The sequence below is a fragment of the Macrobrachium nipponense genome, chromosome 22 (genome assembly GCF_015104395.2).
Source record: "Macrobrachium nipponense isolate FS-2020 chromosome 22, ASM1510439v2, whole genome shotgun sequence".
Lineage (NCBI taxonomy): Eukaryota > Metazoa > Arthropoda > Malacostraca > Decapoda > Palaemonidae > Macrobrachium > Macrobrachium nipponense.
The window spans coordinates 31,635,459-31,654,026 of NC_087213.1; the positions used below are offsets into that span (position 1 = coordinate 31,635,459).

The 18,568-nt window shown below is 37.6% G+C and overlaps 1 protein-coding gene across 3 annotated transcripts in view; it reads left to right on the plus strand.

Moving 5' to 3' along the window:
• Positions 1 to 17,517, plus strand: part of LOC135198580 (protein krasavietz-like) — a 36,756-nt gene extending 19,239 nt beyond the window's left edge. For all 3 annotated transcript variants that reach the window (XM_064226296.1, XM_064226297.1, XM_064226298.1), the window contains exons 4-12: positions 863 to 975; positions 1,568 to 1,633; positions 1,805 to 1,966; positions 2,718 to 2,897; positions 3,316 to 3,456; positions 3,559 to 3,778; positions 3,911 to 4,033; positions 16,117 to 16,185; positions 16,298 to 17,517. In XM_064226296.1, the coding sequence (XP_064082366.1) occupies positions 863 to 975; positions 1,568 to 1,633; positions 1,805 to 1,966; positions 2,718 to 2,897; positions 3,316 to 3,456; positions 3,559 to 3,778; positions 3,911 to 4,033; positions 16,117 to 16,151 (1,040 nt within the window). In that variant the 3' untranslated portion in view covers positions 16,152 to 16,185; positions 16,298 to 17,517. The remainder of the gene's footprint in view (positions 1 to 862; positions 976 to 1,567; positions 1,634 to 1,804; positions 1,967 to 2,717; positions 2,898 to 3,315; positions 3,457 to 3,558; positions 3,779 to 3,910; positions 4,034 to 16,116; positions 16,186 to 16,297) is intronic.
• Positions 17,518 to 18,568: the final 1,051 nt, after the last annotated feature.

Consider the following 18,568-nt stretch of genomic DNA (forward strand, 5'->3'; position numbering starts at 1 on the left):
GTTTTAAACAGACTTAGTAAATTGTGCTTTTATTTTTCCATTAAGCTAATAACGTTATTGTTAGGAGTAAGTAGGACAACAAAGGTTGACAAAAGGGGAAGGTGTTGATATTGGAGATTTCAATGAAAGCCAGTGCCCGAGTGAGTAGGAGCAGTAGCCCAACAGTACAGATTAAACCTTGTACAATTTTGTTATTCATTCTGGCATCTGAGGTAGTTCTGTGTAATCATAATGATACCAGAAAACTTGGTTTTTAATTAGACAAAAAAGAATTTTTTAGGTGAATAACTAATGTAAAAAGAGTATACTAAAGTCAATCCCCGCCATTCGCGGACTCCTCTATCAGCCGATTTCTCTGTGGAACATTTACTATACACATTATTCGTGGAAAATTCACCTAATTGCGGTGTTTTTCACAAATATTCACTAATTGCTTTTTCATATTTTCATGACTAAATGCAGTTTTTGTGGTCAAAACAATATATATAAATGTTCAGGTATAAGCATTTTCAGTTTTTTGAACTCAAAACAGGCAGTTCTAAACGTTTTTAGAGGGCTGTAAGTATTCTTGGATTGTAGATATTCATGGGTGGTTTTGTTACACATCCCCTGTGAGTACAGGGCTGACTGTATGTATATCTAAATCCATCTGTATGAAATATCAATCGCCCACGACACCAGTGTTTCACTTTCACACAAGGCAAAGTACTTGCATAGTAACTGTTTTATTTTACTAAAATGAACTTGTGGCACTGCTTTGAGTAGTTATTGACAAAGTTGCTTGCAAGAGTAGTATAGACAAAGTGTCAACTTCATATTTTACCAATGTGCTCATGGTAATGGTTTTGATTTTTGTCATTAGCTCCCGGGGGTGGTGTATCGGAGGATGGCGCCGACAATGGCCCTGTGCGCACAGACATGTGTGTGTTTGGTGCACCAGATGACTCTTATGAAACACTTAAAGGTTACGCTCAGGTATGTGTATGTTTATTTTTTTTTTGTAGCCTTACATGTACCCTTTCAAAGAATCCTGTTTACAGTAATCAGAAAACTTCTTTGGTCTAGGGTTATTACAATACTACCTGCTTGAGCTAGGTCTTTGTTATTGACTGACTTTACTGCTATAAAAATGATATACATATTTTGAATGCGTTTGTCTCCCGTATCTATTAAACTATTATGGAGCTTGTACTAATTGCATAGAATTGCATATGTAGAAATTTACAGGGGCCAGTGTTCCAAAGGATAAAGCCCATGTTAAATTTTTTTATCCCATTCAACAAATATTGACCAGGATTGGTTGATGAAAAAATTTTTGATAGTTAAATTTGCTGTGGGAAATAGACTGAATTGGGGGTGTTCTTCCAATGTCCAACAGCCTTTGGTTTCTCTCAGGCAGGTAGTTCAATTTTGAGATAAATGTAAACTAAACTTTTGGACTATTTTTAAATACAGCAGTACTGTTGGATGTAAGAGTTTTCAATTTAATTTCAGGGATTGGTACCTTATAATAAGGAGGCTAATCTAATAATTATTCATTTAAGATAAAAATTAATTTTTTCCCCAGGTATTCACCCGGCTGATGAGGCGTTATAAATACCTTGAAAAAATGTTCTATGAAGAAATGAAAAAGGTGAGGTTTAGTTACAGAGTTAAAGGTCATTTCACTCTTGCTTAGATGTTAAATAGAAATGTTTTTCCCCCTCATGTATGCATGAAGCAAATTATAAATTTTTTTAAGTTTTTATTTTTCATTCCCATTTTAATAGATTTTTTAGACTTGCTTTTTATCCATTTTCAATAGGTATTAGTGTACCTAAAGGGCTTTGGAGATGGCGACCGTATGCGCTTGGCTCGCTGCGTTGCCATGTGGACGAGTGACTCGCTTCTTGACCCGAAGGTGCTGTCGACGTTGTTACAGGACCACTTGATTAAAGATGGTCTTGCTGCAGATTTTATTTGTGAGGTAGGCACCGACAATATTGACATAATGGCAACATTGGTTTTTGCTCAAAATTTACTTTTATTTTAGAATTTAAATGGTAAAATTTAAGAAAGTGAAATGATGTACAATCTACTTGAAGGAAAGAATAGTATGTAGTTCAGGTGTTTTATCTGAACTAGTACATACCATTATTTACAATGAAGATGAAACTACATGTATGGAGTAAATATAAAGTACAAAAAGTTTCTAGTTTTGACGTCTAAAGTAACAACTGATTGTCACAGCAGAATCCCAGTGATTCAATAAGCATACTAGAGTCAAATATGTTATGAACAACTTGCATATTGTTGCTTTAGGTTAATTTGGAGTTTTTTTAATAGGTTTTATTCTGGCTACCATTCTTAATATTAGATTGGGTATTGTGGGTCACAGTTGAAGAGGCTTGCGTCAGACTTCATTGAATAATTTTCATTGTAATGGTGTGCTTGGTCTTTTGCCTAAATCTTATATTCAATGCTATTTCAATTTATTGCCCTATACCACAAATTGATGTAAACTGTTGCTCACAGAATATCGACAAGCAAAGGAATTGGTATTCATTATGGTTTTTTGATTTGTTTGCTGTACTGGTCTGTAGAATGAACTTGAAAACTAACTTGACATTCTTTCTATTGACTTCCAACTTCATGAGTGGAGTATTTACAAACTAAGTTTGTTATAGTTTAGGATTTAATTAGGTTAATTGGTATTGATTGTATTTTCTCTATTGCAGGTGCTGCTCACAGCTAAAAACCTCAAGGACATAAGCATGGTGAGGTCTCTGTTACGCAAGGCTGGGTTGGATTCCAGATTGATGGAATTCCTACAGGTCAACAAGCGTACTGACGAGAACTTCAAGAATTTGTTTAAGGAGAAGGGTCTGGAAGAGATCCTTGGCATACACAAGAGTTTAGTAAGTTTCTGAATTTAATTTTGCCTGTCACTGTATATGTTGGGGGTTTTGTTTGAAAGATTACGTAGGTTTAAACAGCCATATTTTGAGTGATTAGGTTAGTGGTGAAAGATTATTTAAAATGATAAATGTCCAAAACTTTAATTGTATTAACTCATTCTACAGGATATGGTTTTGAGATTTATATGTAAATAAATGTTTGTAGGTGCTAGAGTAGTCTTTGAAGAGTTTTCCTGAAATTTACTTTATATTTTTCAGATATTGTAATGATACATCCTAGTTAGTTTAGCCTCTCATTGCTCTTTGTTAACAGGTTGTGTTTTTAAAAGTAACTTGAAATGGAATTGCTATTATTGTTCGTTTACTTTTGTGTTTTTTTGCATGCAAGTTATTGAAAGTATGATTATTTTCTTTCCAGGAAAAAGAAAGCAGTTTGAAGGAACTGCAGTTATATTTAAATCAACAGGTGAAGGATGGTGCACCTGTTAAGGAGATAATTGTTGGAGCAGCAGATATCTCGAAGAAGAATAACATACAGGAACCACAGATAGTATCTGTTGTAAGTACAGTATTGGTTTTTCAATAGCATTTATACAACTGCATTATTTCTTATATGCCATTGTACAGGTTTCATTTTTTAAGAATTCAATTTTCTCTACAGATTTGGACAACTGTTATGGCATCAGTTGAATGGAATAAAAAGGAGGAATTGGTAGCAGATCAAGCTCTTAGACATTTGCGAGCTTATGCACCCTTATTCTCAGCAAATAGTCAGTCAGAACGTGCAGAGCTTAATTTACTTATTCGGATTCAGGAGTATTGCTGGGAAAACATGAACTTTATGAAGTCCTTCCATAAAATCGTTATCCTCTTTTATAAATGTAAGTAAAATGGTTAATTTGTTGAAGTAATAAGCTTTTACCCAAAATATGTGCAAAGCAAGGATTCTTTAGAACTCAACATAGCAATCTGTTTTATGGATGATGCATTTCTTCATTTTTTTGTACTTACAGCTGAAGTGCTGTCAGAAGAAACCATCCTTAAATGGTACAAGGAAGGACCTAACTCCAAAGGGAAGAGCATATTTTTAGATCAGTTGAAAAAGTTTGTTGAGTGGCTGCAAAATGCTGAAGAAGGTGAGTCTTGAAATACCTAGTTTTTAAATGTAGCTAATAGTTTCAAAAGGATATGCCTATTTCAAGAAAATATGTATGTTCCGCCTTGAAGAATACTTCCCTACATCACTATTTTATGCTCGATGAAAGGGATTTTTAGAAACTCGATTTATGTAGTTGTGTAATGGAGTTATTGTGTGTGGGTGTTTCTGATTTGTTCCCACTTTGCTTAACTTTGGACGTAACACCATAATGGTTTTACTTTCAAGCTTATGGTCAGTTAGCAAGCTCTTTAAAGTTGTAATTTATGTAATGCAATAGTTTGGATTTGAAAGTTTCTCATTAATTTTGTGAGGTTCTTTGTAGCCTTGCCTTTGCAACCTCCTTCATTCCTGTTATAGTACCTCTGTTCATAGTATCTTTCTTCCGTCTTATTTTGTATCTTCTAACAAATGTAAGTGCAACTAAAGGTGTTTTCTTATGCTATTATTACCTTCTTTACTCTCAATTCCCTTTCAGCTCTGAATGACCTCATAGGTCCCAGTGCTTGGCATTTGGCCTGAATTTTATATTGCAGTTCCAACTTCTTAAATCTGCACTAGGCATATCTGCACTTTTTTTCTGTGCAAATAGGTATATCTTAACCCTCTTACGCCGATTGGACGTATTAAACGTCGAGTCAAAATGTCTCCCGTATGCCGATTGGACGTATCTATAACGTCGGCTCAAAAAAGTTTTTTTAAAATTCGCGGAAAAATACTTATAGGGCCTCTACCAGCCAAAAACTTTTGTATCACGCGCCTTGGGGGATGCTGGAGTTCACGGATCAAGGCGTTGTTTTGTTTACAATCGTTACGCGAGGCGCGCAAGCGCGAATTTCTTTCTTATCGCACTAAAAAGTATCAGTGACACATCTCGGAAATTATTTCGTCACTTTGACATAATTATTGCACCATTTTAAATTATCCTTTACATGAAGTATTATATATGAAAATGTGCGCAATTTCATGCACAATACAACTAAAAAATACTCATGATTGTAGCTTTTATTAGTTTTGAAATATTTTCATATAAATAACGATAAGTGCAAAAATTTCAACCTTCGGTCAACTTTGACTCTACAGAAATGGTCGAGAAACGCAATTGTAAGCTAAAACTCTTACATTATAGTAATATTCAATCATTTGCCTTCATTTTGCAACAAATTGGACGTCTCTAGCACAATATTTCGATTTATGGTGAATTTATGAAAAAACTTTTTCCTTACGTTCGTGCGATAACTCTTCCGATAAATTTTTTTGTGCGATTGTCCTAATGTTTGCACCCTTTTAAATTTGCCGTTACATAAAGTTTTATATATGGAAATGTGCGCAATTTCCTGCACAATACAACAAAAAACAACCCATGGTTGTAGCTTTTATCAGTTTTGAAATATTTTCATATAAATAACGTTAAGTGCAAAAATTTCAACTTTCGGTCAACTTTGACTACCGAAATGGTCGAAAAACGCAATTGTAAGCTAAAACTCTTATATTCTAGTAATATTCAATCATTTACCTTCATTTTGTCAACGACTTGGAAGTCTCTAGCACAATATTTCGATTTATGGTGAATTTATGAAAAAAAAAACATTACGTTCGCGCGGTAACTTCCGAAAAAATCAGAATTTTTTTGTTCGATTGTCGAAATGTTTGCACCATTTAAAATTAGCTGTTACATAAAGTTTTATATATGAAAATGTGCGTAATTTCATGTAGAATACAACTAAAAATGATTGAAGGTTGTAGCTTTTCTCTTTTTTCGAAATATTTGCATATAAATCACGATAAATAGAAAAAAAACCACGTTCGGTCAATTTGACTCTACCAAAATAGTTAAAAAACGCAATTGTAAGCTAAACTCTTACGGCCTCCTAGTAATATTCTGTCATTTTTCTTCATTTTGAAACAAATTTGAAGTCTCTAAAACAATATTGTGATTTATGGTGAATTTTTGAAAAATATATTTACCTTCACTCCGCACGCCGATTCGCGGCCGCAAGTCTCCGAAATACGTACATGGCATTATCCTAATATTTGCTCCTTTTCATATTAGCCTTTTTATAGAGTTTCATATATCAAAATGTGCGCAAATTCAATGGAAGAATACAATAAAAAATAATTGAAGGTTGTAGCTTTTTCCATCTTCGAAATATGTCCATATAAAAAATATATATATTAAAATTTCGACATTCGGTCAAATTTAACTCGTCCGAAATGGTCGAAATCTGCAATTCTAATCTAAAACTCTTACAGTATCGTAATATTCAATCATTTGTCTTAATTTTGAAACAAATTGGAAGTCTCTAGAACATTATTTAGAATTACGGTGAATTTTTGAAAATAACATTTTTTTACGTCCGCTCGTTACGAATTCGTACATCATTTTGTGATAATATTTTTCCGGTGTTGCTTTTATTGTTTTACAATGTATTATATATCAAAATGATTGCAATTTAGTGTACAATACAACGCAAAAAAAAGTAACTGGTTAGCTTTGACCGTTTTCTGCACAGCGTGATTTGAATACAATTATGTATGAATTTTTTTTTTCGCTACCATATATCGCATTATTTACATATGATAATGATATTATTTTTCATTTCTGATGGTTGCATTCTAAACTTCAGGCAATGACAAAAAAAGGAGCCAAAAATGAACTCTTAATCTTCAAAAGTACGCGCGCTGTAATTTTTGAAAAAATGATTTTTTCCACTTCCGCGCTCACTCCAAACCAGGCCCGGCATACGGGAGACGTTTTGATTTTTAGGGCTCCGGCGTAAGAGGGTTTGAAGGGGGCCGGCCGGCTAATGCCGTTTTTTAACGACAGGACTGACATTCATACCACTTAATAAGGTGACTTGGGACATCTCCAAACCGCATATGATTTTCGCCTCTGACCTTCGGTTTTGTGACGCCAGGGCAATTTATCCCGAAAATAACCATTTTCATACATTCAACTTACCTGTCAGATATATACATAGCTATTGACTCCGTCTTCCCCGACAGAAATTCGAATTTCGCGGCACACGCTACAGGTAGGTCAGGTGATCTACCGGCCTGCCGCTGGGTGGCAGGACTAGGAACCATTCCCGTTTTCTAATCAGATTCTCTCTGTCGCTGGGAATGTAAACATGTTTACTTTCCCTCCTGATTTGATTTTAGTGTTTCATCGCCATCGATCTTCTGGGCCGACTTTTACAGGGAAGTACTGGATCGGTGGTTCGGCATACGCTTTTAATAACTTTAATAACTTTTAATGAATTAACTTCGAAAACATAGAGCACGTGTAACTACCGAAGTTTTCGGTAGACAATTACACAGTTTGCAAGAAAGGGAAATATAAATATTTATTCATTGATAAAGTGTAATAAATGTTAGAATTTGATTGAGGAAAATAAGGTAACTTCCTATTTGAGGAAGTCAGAAAAACATAGAACTAGATATGCTTTCTTTAGTGATAGAAGTTCATTTCTCGATATAGTGTGGTTCGGATTCCACAATAAGCTGTAGGTCCCGTTGCTAGGTAACCAATTGGTTCCTAGGCACGTAAAAATATCTAATCCTTCGGGCCAGCCCCTAGGCGAGCTGGTTAATCAGCTCAGTGGTCTGGTAAAACTAAGATATACTTAACTTACTTAGAAGCTTTATAGCTCTCGTTCTGACGAGCAGTTAGAATATTAACAGTACTAGTAGTGTTGTTTCCTCATCACCTTCTTACTTCACAGAAACTACAAATTCATTTGCAATTTGAAGATAAAGGAATGTAGCTCAAGATACGAGCTATTATAAGGTAAGAAGTGATTATAGTGTTCCCCATTGCAATAGAGGGTGCGTCTGATCGGCTCTGTCTCGCTACCAGGTCTAGACCTCTTCCAAGCTCACAGGCCCAGAGGAGAAGGAATGTCGAAAGCCTTACGGAGGTTATGGAGAATCCCCACCGATCAGGCGTCCCCTCGGCAGGTTCTGTAGGACGTCCCAGACTGCCAGGGATAGCCATTGGAAAGGTATCCTAATTCAATGTGTTCCCCTTATTATAATCGTCTTGACGAATAAGGAGAAGAAACATTCAACGGCGTAGATTAAATGAAGATGCAAGATAATCTCGTCTGGCTATCGGAACCTCAGAAGAGACGGAGAAAGGAAGACATCATTCGATAACAGTTGCGGTAGAGGCATTGCCCTATCCTGGTTCGTCCCCCGTACAGCTGGACGGGGGGGCTCTATCCCATGGGGGTTTGAAATAGTTTTCAATAAATTCCTCATCGGTACGTGTATATGAAAATATATCTATTCTGAGAAGAACGAATTAGATATTAAAGAATATTTGTTGATCGAATGAATTATATGGATCTCGTTTAGTGATTACACATATATAACTTTTAAGCTTCTAGCTCCTCGGGCATGAAGCTCCGGTAACGAGGCTCAATGCGCCTAAGTGTCTGAAACAAGGCGCAAAGCGCCTGAAGCACTATGAACCAGGATCTTCATCGGAAATGGAAGTCTTTCTCATTCAGAAGAAAGGGAGGGCTATGGACGAAAATGGAAGTAGTATTGTCGAATTCTAAGCAAGAACAAATGTACAAGAGATCGGAACCTTCCACACAAGCGGAACCTTCCAGAAGGAAGGCGGAAGATTCCAGATTCAAATCGCCTTCCAGGCTCTTGGAATTTTCCAAGAAGGAATATTTTCCAAATGTGCAGAACATTTCACGTAGGCGGAATTTGACAATCACTCAGAACCTTCCGCACAAGCGGAAACTTCCAGACGTACAGAACTTTCCAGGCGAGGATCGCCTTTCAGACACTCGGAACTTTTCAAGCGGGAATCTTTTTCTGGATTAGCGGAACATTCCGAACGCGGAACTTTCCAGGCGTGCGGAACCTTCCGCACAAGAAAAACTTTCCAAGCGCGATACGTCTGCTAGGATCCAGGAGTATTCTGATCACGATACTCCTCCTAGGCGCCAGGAGTATTCGGAACGCAATACTCCTGCCAGGTGTCAGGAGTGTTCCAATCATGATACTCCTCCCAGGCACCAGGAGTATTCGGAACGCGATACTCCTGCCAGGCACTAGGAGTATTCCGAGCACAATACTCCTCCCAGGCGCCAGGAGTATTCGGAACGTGATACTCCTACCAGGCGCCAGGAGTATTCCGATCACAATACTCCTCCTAGGAAAGCGATACTTCTGCCAGGTGCCAGGAGTATTCCGAGCACGATACTCCTGCCAGGCGCCAGGAGTATTCGGAACGCGATACTCCTGCCAGGCGCCAGTAGTATTCCGAACACGAGGAGTATTCCGATCGCGATACTCCTCCCAGGCGCCAGGAATATTCTAGGCAAGATACTCCTGCTTAGCGCCAGGCACTTTCTTCTACAAGAAGAGCCTGACAACCGCCAAGAGTCCTCCAGGCGAAAGGTGAAAGACATTCGAGGCTTCTCCTGATAGGGACGGGAGTTGTCGCACAGGCGGCCGTCGCCCTTGTCAGGATAGTCTTAATGCAATAAAGGCAAGAGCAAGTTCGGCTTTTTCCTGGCAGGGACTCGAGATGTAGCACAGGCTGCCGTAGCCCTTGTCAGGTTAGAGTCGGTACTGCTAAAAGCCCTTCACCTTTCGAAAGGAAGCGCTCTCCTCCGGTTGCTCAATCTTCTCCCAACTTGAGGAATGGAAGATAGAGCAGAATTGTGAGAATTAGTTCAGTATTAGTAAGAGGATATTAGAATCATCCTCCTCCTAAAAAATAAGGCAACCAACCATTTACAGAGAGAGGGGCAATCGTTTGGAAGTTGAACAAGATTTGTACGAGCTCTCATTCATTGATTAGAGGCTCTTCCAGATAAGAAAGGCGTAAAATACGGACTTATCTCCAAGATAATAAAAGCTGGAGAGATTCTCTTCGATCCTCGGTTGTCATTTGCGATCTCTTTCGACTAATACTCATTCGGGTTTATTGACGAAAAGAACGAAGAGAGTAAGATTTCCATTCTTTCTCTGCATGTCTGAGAGGAAAGAATGTCGTAGAAGACTTAAGTGTATACGACTACTGAATGACAAGTCATATACGCATACCATAGTTGCCTTTCTGGTTCGCTACGGAATTATCTATATCCTTACAGGATTTTCCTAGTAAGGACTTCGCTTAAAAGGTTTGTTACAACAATACCTACTCAGCTTCGGTATTTAACAAAGGTTGTTTGGCTTAAATTTGCATTATTGAGAGCTTTCTTAGGCTCGAGAATAATTTTATATCCCTTCATTGAAGGGAGTAACTGGCAACTCAGAATGAATGCAGCCAGGCAGTGAACGAGACGGCTGTAATTGTAAGCCAATTCAGTACCATCCGGTTCTCGGTCGGGAGTGGTTGGTTACATCTCTCTCTCCTGAGGGATCGAATGGTTCACCGTATATTCTCCCTGATTAGGGACTTAACCACGAATTGAGGGGATTTTTAGGCAAACATGAATAACATCGTATTCGTTTTGCTAAGGATCTCTCTCTGCCTCGGCGAGGAAAGAATGTAGTAGAAAATTCACCTTAAGATAACGGTTACGGTTAAGCCTTATGCACACACCGTGGTTAATTACAGAATTCCTACTATCCTTACAAGAGTTTCCTAGAAGAATGCTGTTTACCACAATGTGACTGTATTATAAAGGATTTTAATTCGGCAGAGCACGATTTAACCTATTTGGAAACAGACACGGAACGTAACGATCCTTACCAGGTTCGATGCGGGATTTTGCACGTCCGTGAGAACCTTCTTGATCGACGATAATAACTGTTAACGTATGTTTAACATTTATTGGAAAGAGTTGTGAGAACCTGCGGAAAGTATTCACAGATCTCTTCGCAAGGTAGAAGATGAACGAGCTTCTTATAGATTGCTTCCTTTTCCTCGAAACGAGAGGTAGCAAGATACGCCATCTTTAATTTAAATAGGGGAATAAACTTTAGTCTTTTTTCCCCTAGTTATATATATTATTAACAGATATTAAGATAAATGGGCGTCAAAGGAAGAAGATGAATGCATCATTTTGGCAATAAAAAGGTTGGATTCACAGAGGTCACGTTCTTCTCTCAGCATGTGTCGAAAGGTTTTTCTAAGAGTAGAGATTTTATCGGAATCTATTATAAATATTGGACCTGAAAAACCTATCCACTCTGAGTCTGTCTGCGTGCAGACTGACCAGAAGTAAATATGAATGAGAGGATTTTTCAAGGGAAGCTTGATAATTCCTTCAAATATCTTAAAGACATAGAGTTGCTGCAGATCGTGCTAGATGGAAAGGGGAAACTGTCCTCTTCCGATACCTCTGTGAACCACATAATGGTTTTCTTCCCTTTCAGGGGGAAGAATCACCTTGGTATTTTATGCTATCAATGAACACAGTAAAAAGATATACTCTGTCTCGACAAAGAATATTAGAGATAGTAGAGAATTAAGATCTTCGGGATCTTATACAATACCTCTATACGATAAAAGTAGGAGATCTTATACTTAGAATGGGATCCTAATTTGGGCCTCAGATTCCGTGTTCCGACAAGATGGAACTGCTCCTCATCAAATGTTTCTCTTGGTCCTAAACGATCAAAAGGACAAGTGAAATTTTGGGCTTTAGAATACGGAATCAAATTCTATGAAGACTCGGCAATGGGTTCTGGCCAGTATAGTATGTTTGGCAAAAGAACTAAAGCCTTTTATTCCTGGATCAACGCTTTCAGATAGAGGTTTCGTTGTCCAGGTAATGTATTGACGTTGTCATCTACGGAAGAAGACAAGGTTTAAACGTTTACTGACAGTCTTGGGAATGCGATGAGGGCTCAAACTACTTCCCAAAAGGTTCAGAGAGATACATTAAAGAGCTAGAAATCAGGAGTCCTACCAATTTCAGCTCAGAATCTCTTCAAACTTCCAGGCTCCTTCCCTTCCTTCGGGCAAGGATAGGAAAGCTTCTGCAACAAGAAAACTCATCAACATGTAGGAGGAGAACTCGTTTGCAACGGAAGTATTCAATAAGGATCCTCCTCGGAGGAAGACTTGTCTCTCGGACTTTTAGATTTCCTATCGTCTACTGGATGTAGCTGACTAAAATCACCTCCCCTTGCCGGAAAGGCCAAAAGCTCAAAGTGAAAGAATTTCTTCCACCCTTCTCCAGTCTCCTGATAAACGATGGTGGATCTTCAGGACTTTCGGACAATGTAGCGCCAGTCAGGCGCCAAATGCCAAAACAGGCGTGAAGACGCCAGAGAAAGACAGTCAATATGAACACTGTCATTGTCTGATGAGGAGAAGGAGCGGGCCTCCAACCTGGCGCAGTGCGCTAGAGGCGAACAAATCGGGAAAAAGTGTCCGATGTGGACATCGCCAGTTTTCCTCGAGAGACTTATCAAGCTCGAAGCTCCAGCAAGTGGGGAGAAGTCAGCCATGCGCCAGGCGCGAGGCTCCAAATAGGCGCAAGGCACTGGCAAGGTGCGAGGCACCAGCCAGGCGCGAGGCACCAGTCAGGCGCGAGGCGCCAGGCAAACAGGATGCGCCAGCCAGGGCGAGGCGCCAGCCAGGCGCAACCCTAGGCTTCATCCAGATGAGATCCAGTTCAAAGAAAGTCCTAGTCTTCTTTGAAACAATGGTGATCTCTAAAGCACTTCATAAGTGACTTGATGATACCTTCAAACAGCTGAGAATTTAAAATTAAAAGCTCATGAAGTGCGAGCTTTTGCAAATTCTTGTTCTTTTCGTAACAATATGTCAGGCAGACATATTAGCTTTAACATATGAGAGATACAACGATGTGTTGACTGCTCATTACACGAAGGACGTCAAGTTAACCTACGAGAGATCCTTCTCTCTTGGTTAATACGTTTCAGCGGATACGTTGCTGGGATAAGGAGCCGACACTGATCCTTTAATAATGAGTTGAATTTATTTTATCTTAGTGAATTTTATTGAGGTTTGAAAGGAGTTTGGGGGATAACTCTTTTTCAATTCTAGCGCGAACCCTCATGTTAGGAACAGGTGATCGGGATCGGTGTTGCGCTCCTTAGTTATGCCAATAGGCATAGGCATATTGTCATATAAGCGGATTAGCACCCATTGACAAATGCCAATTAGGCTCGACCGAGTAAGTGGATAAGACCCCATCGGTAGACCCACAAGAAGTCTTGGCCACAGATCACTATCTTGCTAAGGCTCTTGAGACGAAGCAGACTCCTATGCAATAGCTAGGAAGTCGACCCTTCGTCTAGAAACACAGAGGAACCAAGGTCTATAAATACCTACAACATATGTTGTTTACCTGTCTAGTCAGTAGTTAGCTGTCTCTTGCCCTCCACCAAAGGGTGTCAATCAGCTATGTATATATCTGGCAGGTAAGTTGAATGTATGAAAATGATATTGTTGATACAATAAAGTTTCATACATACTTACCTGGCAGATATATACTATTGAAGACCCACCCAGCCTCCCCGCAGGAGACAGGTGGAAGAGAGAATCTGATTAGAAAACGGGAATGGTTCCTAGTCCTGCCACCCAGCGGCAGGCCGGTAGATCACCTGACCTACCTGTAGCGTGTGCCGTGAAATTCGAATTTCTGTCGGGGACGACGGAGTCGATACCCAGGTAAGTATGTATGAAACTTTATTGTATCAAAACAATATCATTTTTCAAATTCTATCTCCTCTTTTGATATTTAATATTAAGACCTGGGATTACTACCATATATAGACCTGATGTAGACCTCCTATCAAATGGAGTTTTTTTTTTCTAAGTCATTTTTTTGCTAGATATGAATTTTTCAATATGGTAAAAAAATAAACCCTATAAATCACAAGAAAAAAATTTATAAAAAAAAGACGAAACAAAATTGGAAAAAAGGGCTCTATTTGATTGTTCTATAATGTCTTTCTGAGTTATATACCTAAATTCCAATGTTATAGCTTTAAAACTAATGAGGAGATAGATTTTGAAGGTCAATAAGTATAGTTTTGAGATACGGGCGTTCAAAGTTTTCCTTCGTATTTCTATAAAGACAATGTTAATAAATAATGATTATTATGACTGTATATTTCTTTTTTTGTGTATAAATAAACCAAAACTATTTTATTTATCATAATTTAATCATAAATGATGATCCCTTTGCTCATATATCGTAGCCTGGGGCACTGCTTGAGGCAAGATGGGGCACTCCTTCCTACGCAATTTTCTCTCTCCCCTTCACTAACTCGGCTTATTACAGCGAAATTTCTTCTGTATGTTAGCGAGATGTTTTCCTTGTATTTTCTTCTTTGGCATGATGACATTCTTGCCGAAACAAAGATAAACAAACGTAAATGCAAGAGAATGTCAAAGGTGAAACTCGGTGTACTCTCTTTTTACAAAGACAATTTAATAAATCATGATTTTTATGAATTTCATATTCCATTTTGGGTATTAAAAAACCAAAACTATGTTATTTATCATAAATGAAGATCTCTTTGCTCAAAGATCGTAGCCTTGGGCACGGTGTGACGTGTGCTGTCAGGCAAGAAGGGGGCGTTACTAAGCAACCCTCCCCTCTCTCTTCACTAACTACGCGTATATTATGATATTCTGTAATAATACTTGAGCGATTTTTCTTCGTCTGTATGTTAGCGAGATGTTTTCCTTGTCTTTTCCTTATTGGCATGATGAACTTCTTGCCGAAACATACATAAACATACATAAAGCAAGCGAATGTCACGAGGTGAAACTCGAACGTGTAACATACTTGAAGTCTATGGTCCAACTGATTCATGATTGAACTAGATACTCGCTTATGCGAGCCACGGAATCTCTACAGATGCCATTTCTCACAATTTCTTTGCCAATAATTATCAAAATTTACGATAACAGAAGAAATTGCATTTTCTTGTAAGGATGAATTTTTTAGGCTTATTGAGTTATGTTTACTAATTACCCTGTAACTACGAAAGTAAGAGGAATTTTGACGAAATATTTCGTATACGTATTCTCAATTGCCATATGAAGCTCCATGAAATTTTTCATGACTTTGCATTTTTCGCCCTATACCACCATATATAGGGTTCCGGCCGGCCCCCTTAAACAACTTGAAATAGTAAAGTGCAAGCAAAATTTAATAAGTTTATTGCAAAAAGATCAAGCTGTCCAAAGTAGTAGTATACCAAATGGAAGCTGATTTGCTAAAGAATGTTGGTCTTCACTAATTGTTGAGAAGGGGTTGTGGGAAGTGAGGAATGATTGTTTTACAGTTAATATTTCATGTGAGATTGGATGCAACATTAGGTTTTGCACAAGGAAACTGTTCCTTTAGAAAATATAAGCAGTGGGAGTCACATGTACATAGTCTTGCTTTACTTGCGTATTACATGTGCATTGCTCTTCATTGGTAATTGTAATCTTATGTTTCATGTTTTAAAACTTGTTATACACATCAATAATCATTTCTGTGTATTCTGTACACATTCATGCTTTTATTGTGTAGTTTGGGTTTAGAGCCATCAGTGCATCTCAGGTGTTGCATTTTAGGCATTACTTAAGGAGGTTCCTTGTAGCTTCCCTGCAGTCCCTAGATGCAACTAGTTTCATTCTTTTTTCTGTGCCTTCATAAATCAAAATCCTTTGGTTATCCTTTGTCAGTGTATAGAAATACTTTGCCATTAAGAAATTCAATTTAGCCAGTCTGTAATGTCTGATGGTGTATGGCTTGTCCTTTAAAGTTTTGAATTCATCATTGAAAATTGCCAACCATAAGTGGGTGTATCCTTTACTTTCATGGCATTTCATTGATATCTTCAAGTTTGATTGTTCTTAAATTAGTGGTGGGTTAGGTTTTCTTTTCCTTTTATTTTCCAGTTTGTAGAATTTGACTAGTTGCCGGATTTCTTAGTTTCACAAAACATTACTATTAAGAGTAGGCTGATAGTTTGACACACTATCAGGGTAGTTGAAGAGTTAACATTGAAGATTATTTAGTTTTTTTAATGTATAAGCTAATTAAGGAAGGTGTTCTTTTTTGTGTATTTTGAAAAAGTAAATGGCAGTTTTAACCTGGAGTGTTTTTTCAGAGTCTGAAGAATCTGGTGATGAGGAGGAGGATTAAAAACCTTTATGCCTAAAATCACTCAGGACTCCTGGTGAGTGTAATTACAGAGCTTTTTTTTTTTTTTTTATATTGGTGTTGTGATACTTATGACACAATATTATTTTGTAATCTGGATGATAGTAATAAATTTTTATTTATTTCAGCATAGCCAGTGGCTGTTAACTAGATCCCAACCGCAAAGGAGCCCTCCATTTTATGAGCAGATGCAATTCTTTATAGAATGAGGTTATACGTAAATTTTGGGATTGGACGACAAGTTCATAGCCTTGGCAATTCCAGAACCAGAGGCTATTTGTCAACCCGTCCAAGTGATTGGTACTCCATTTATTGATATGATGCCTGTATGGTCTTGTAGGACTGTCTGCTAAGTATGTGGTGACGAGTGTCATCTCTTTGCTCCTCCAGACCCTCTATATTCCCAAATTTTCCTTTCCCAGGATTAAGCAATGACCTCATTTTTTGCCACTATGCCTGTGCACAATAAGGGAACATTTTTATGGAAATTATTTTATAGTTAGGCAATAAATTATTTTAAACCTGTGCCATTGAAAATTACCAGATTATTGACATTTACTTTTGGTCATTGTTTTTAAGTATTTTTTTTTCTTTTGTTCCACCCTACTGATGAGAATGTGATATAATTTATTCCATAGAGTTACTGTATGGCCTGCAGTTTGATTTATTTTAAAGTGTTGTGTTACATGACAGTAATGTTTTATTTGTTGTTGTATAGTGGATCAAGAACTTTGGAATGGTAACAATTAAAAACTAAGCCTTAGGAAGGACAGTGTTGAGAAGGTTATGTCAAGCAGTTTCATATTAAGTGTTGAAGTTCCTTGCAAGGTGAAAGTGATTTTTTTTTTATTCTTAAGGCTGGTATGTACCAGATAATTGTATTATACTATATAAATTTCTCTTAAGCTAGTCTTATTGGTACTACTTTTGTACGGAAGGCAGACAAATGGCACATTTTAGGTGATTTTAGTGTTTTCGCAAGGGCAATGATTAAGTAGCATGGTGTCCACAGTGTGCTGATTATACAGCATGTTTTTATAGACTTACTGGAGGTCATGTAATTACACAAGTGGAATACCTCATACAAGTCATCCACCACTAAATCCACCGGATGCTGCTCAAGTGCTGCTGCTGCCTGCTGCCTACAGTTTGCTTGATCTTCTAGTACAAATGTGAAATACTTTGAAGGTTTAGCATAGTTGCAGTGTGGTGGCTTGATATCTAGGCCTAAAGTAAATGTCAAAAGTCCTTGTGCAAAATGGAAAAGAGCCCTCTTTTTATATTCTTTATTTTATAACCTTATACTGTAGGTGTGGGACATGTTTTGGTACATAAATAATAAATAAGACTTTGGTTTTTACTACACCTTCATTGAATGGCTTTATATTTGGAAGATGTGGTCGTTACTGTTGAATACATAAATCCTGTGGCTGCAAACAAACTGGTTTAAAGAAAAAGTTCCATTGAATTTTGGGGACAGGGTTGGGGTCAAATATGGATTGAATTGGAATTTATGCTAAAATTGCGTGCAATGTAATTTAAAATGTTGAAAGAATTGGAATTTATGCCCAAAAATTTAGATGAATTGACATGAATTGGTGCTAAAATGCTGGGAATTGATATGAACTGATCGATACATCCTTATATGTATGAAATTTCGTCTTATGGCCTGTTTCCACACTATTGGTCATGCCTGTTGGCCGCGTCCATAGAATTAGGCTATGAAGAACAGACATACAAATTATAGGCTATTATACCAACATTACTGTTTTGAGTCATACCCCTGCCATCCTGAGTCATACCTGTACTGGCCCCGTACACAATGCAGGTCTAGTCTTGTCCTGTCTGACTTTCCCTATCCTTTCAGCTGCTATCGGGTTTGGCAACCATATTCATATGATCATAAGTTGGACCTGTTACACACACACATTCAGACAAACTGACAGGAATGATTTTACTTGTCAGTGATTTTATTTAAAAAAATGAAAAGCGTTTATTACAGGATGCAAACTTTTTGTTTAATACAAAGTTATATAATGAGATTTTGTAGCATTTTTTAAACCAGACAGTTTGGATTACGTGAGTTAAGATAATCCTATAATATGGGGTAACATTGTTCTAAGGCAAATTTTGTGAGTTAATTTTTTAATTGCGAATGTGACCTTTATATTTACTACAAAGTTTTCGCCCTTCATATGAAATATCAGTCCTATAATGAATTTTAATTTAAACCCTCATGATTTGAATTGAACTGGCATTTAACAGTTATTTTTGAAAATTATTTGGATTTGATAAATTCAATTTTGTTGAATTTGGAATAGATTTTAATTGATAAAAATTAATTGACCCTAACCCTGTTTGGGGAAAAGTAGCCATAAAGAATACATTAGTTTATGGTT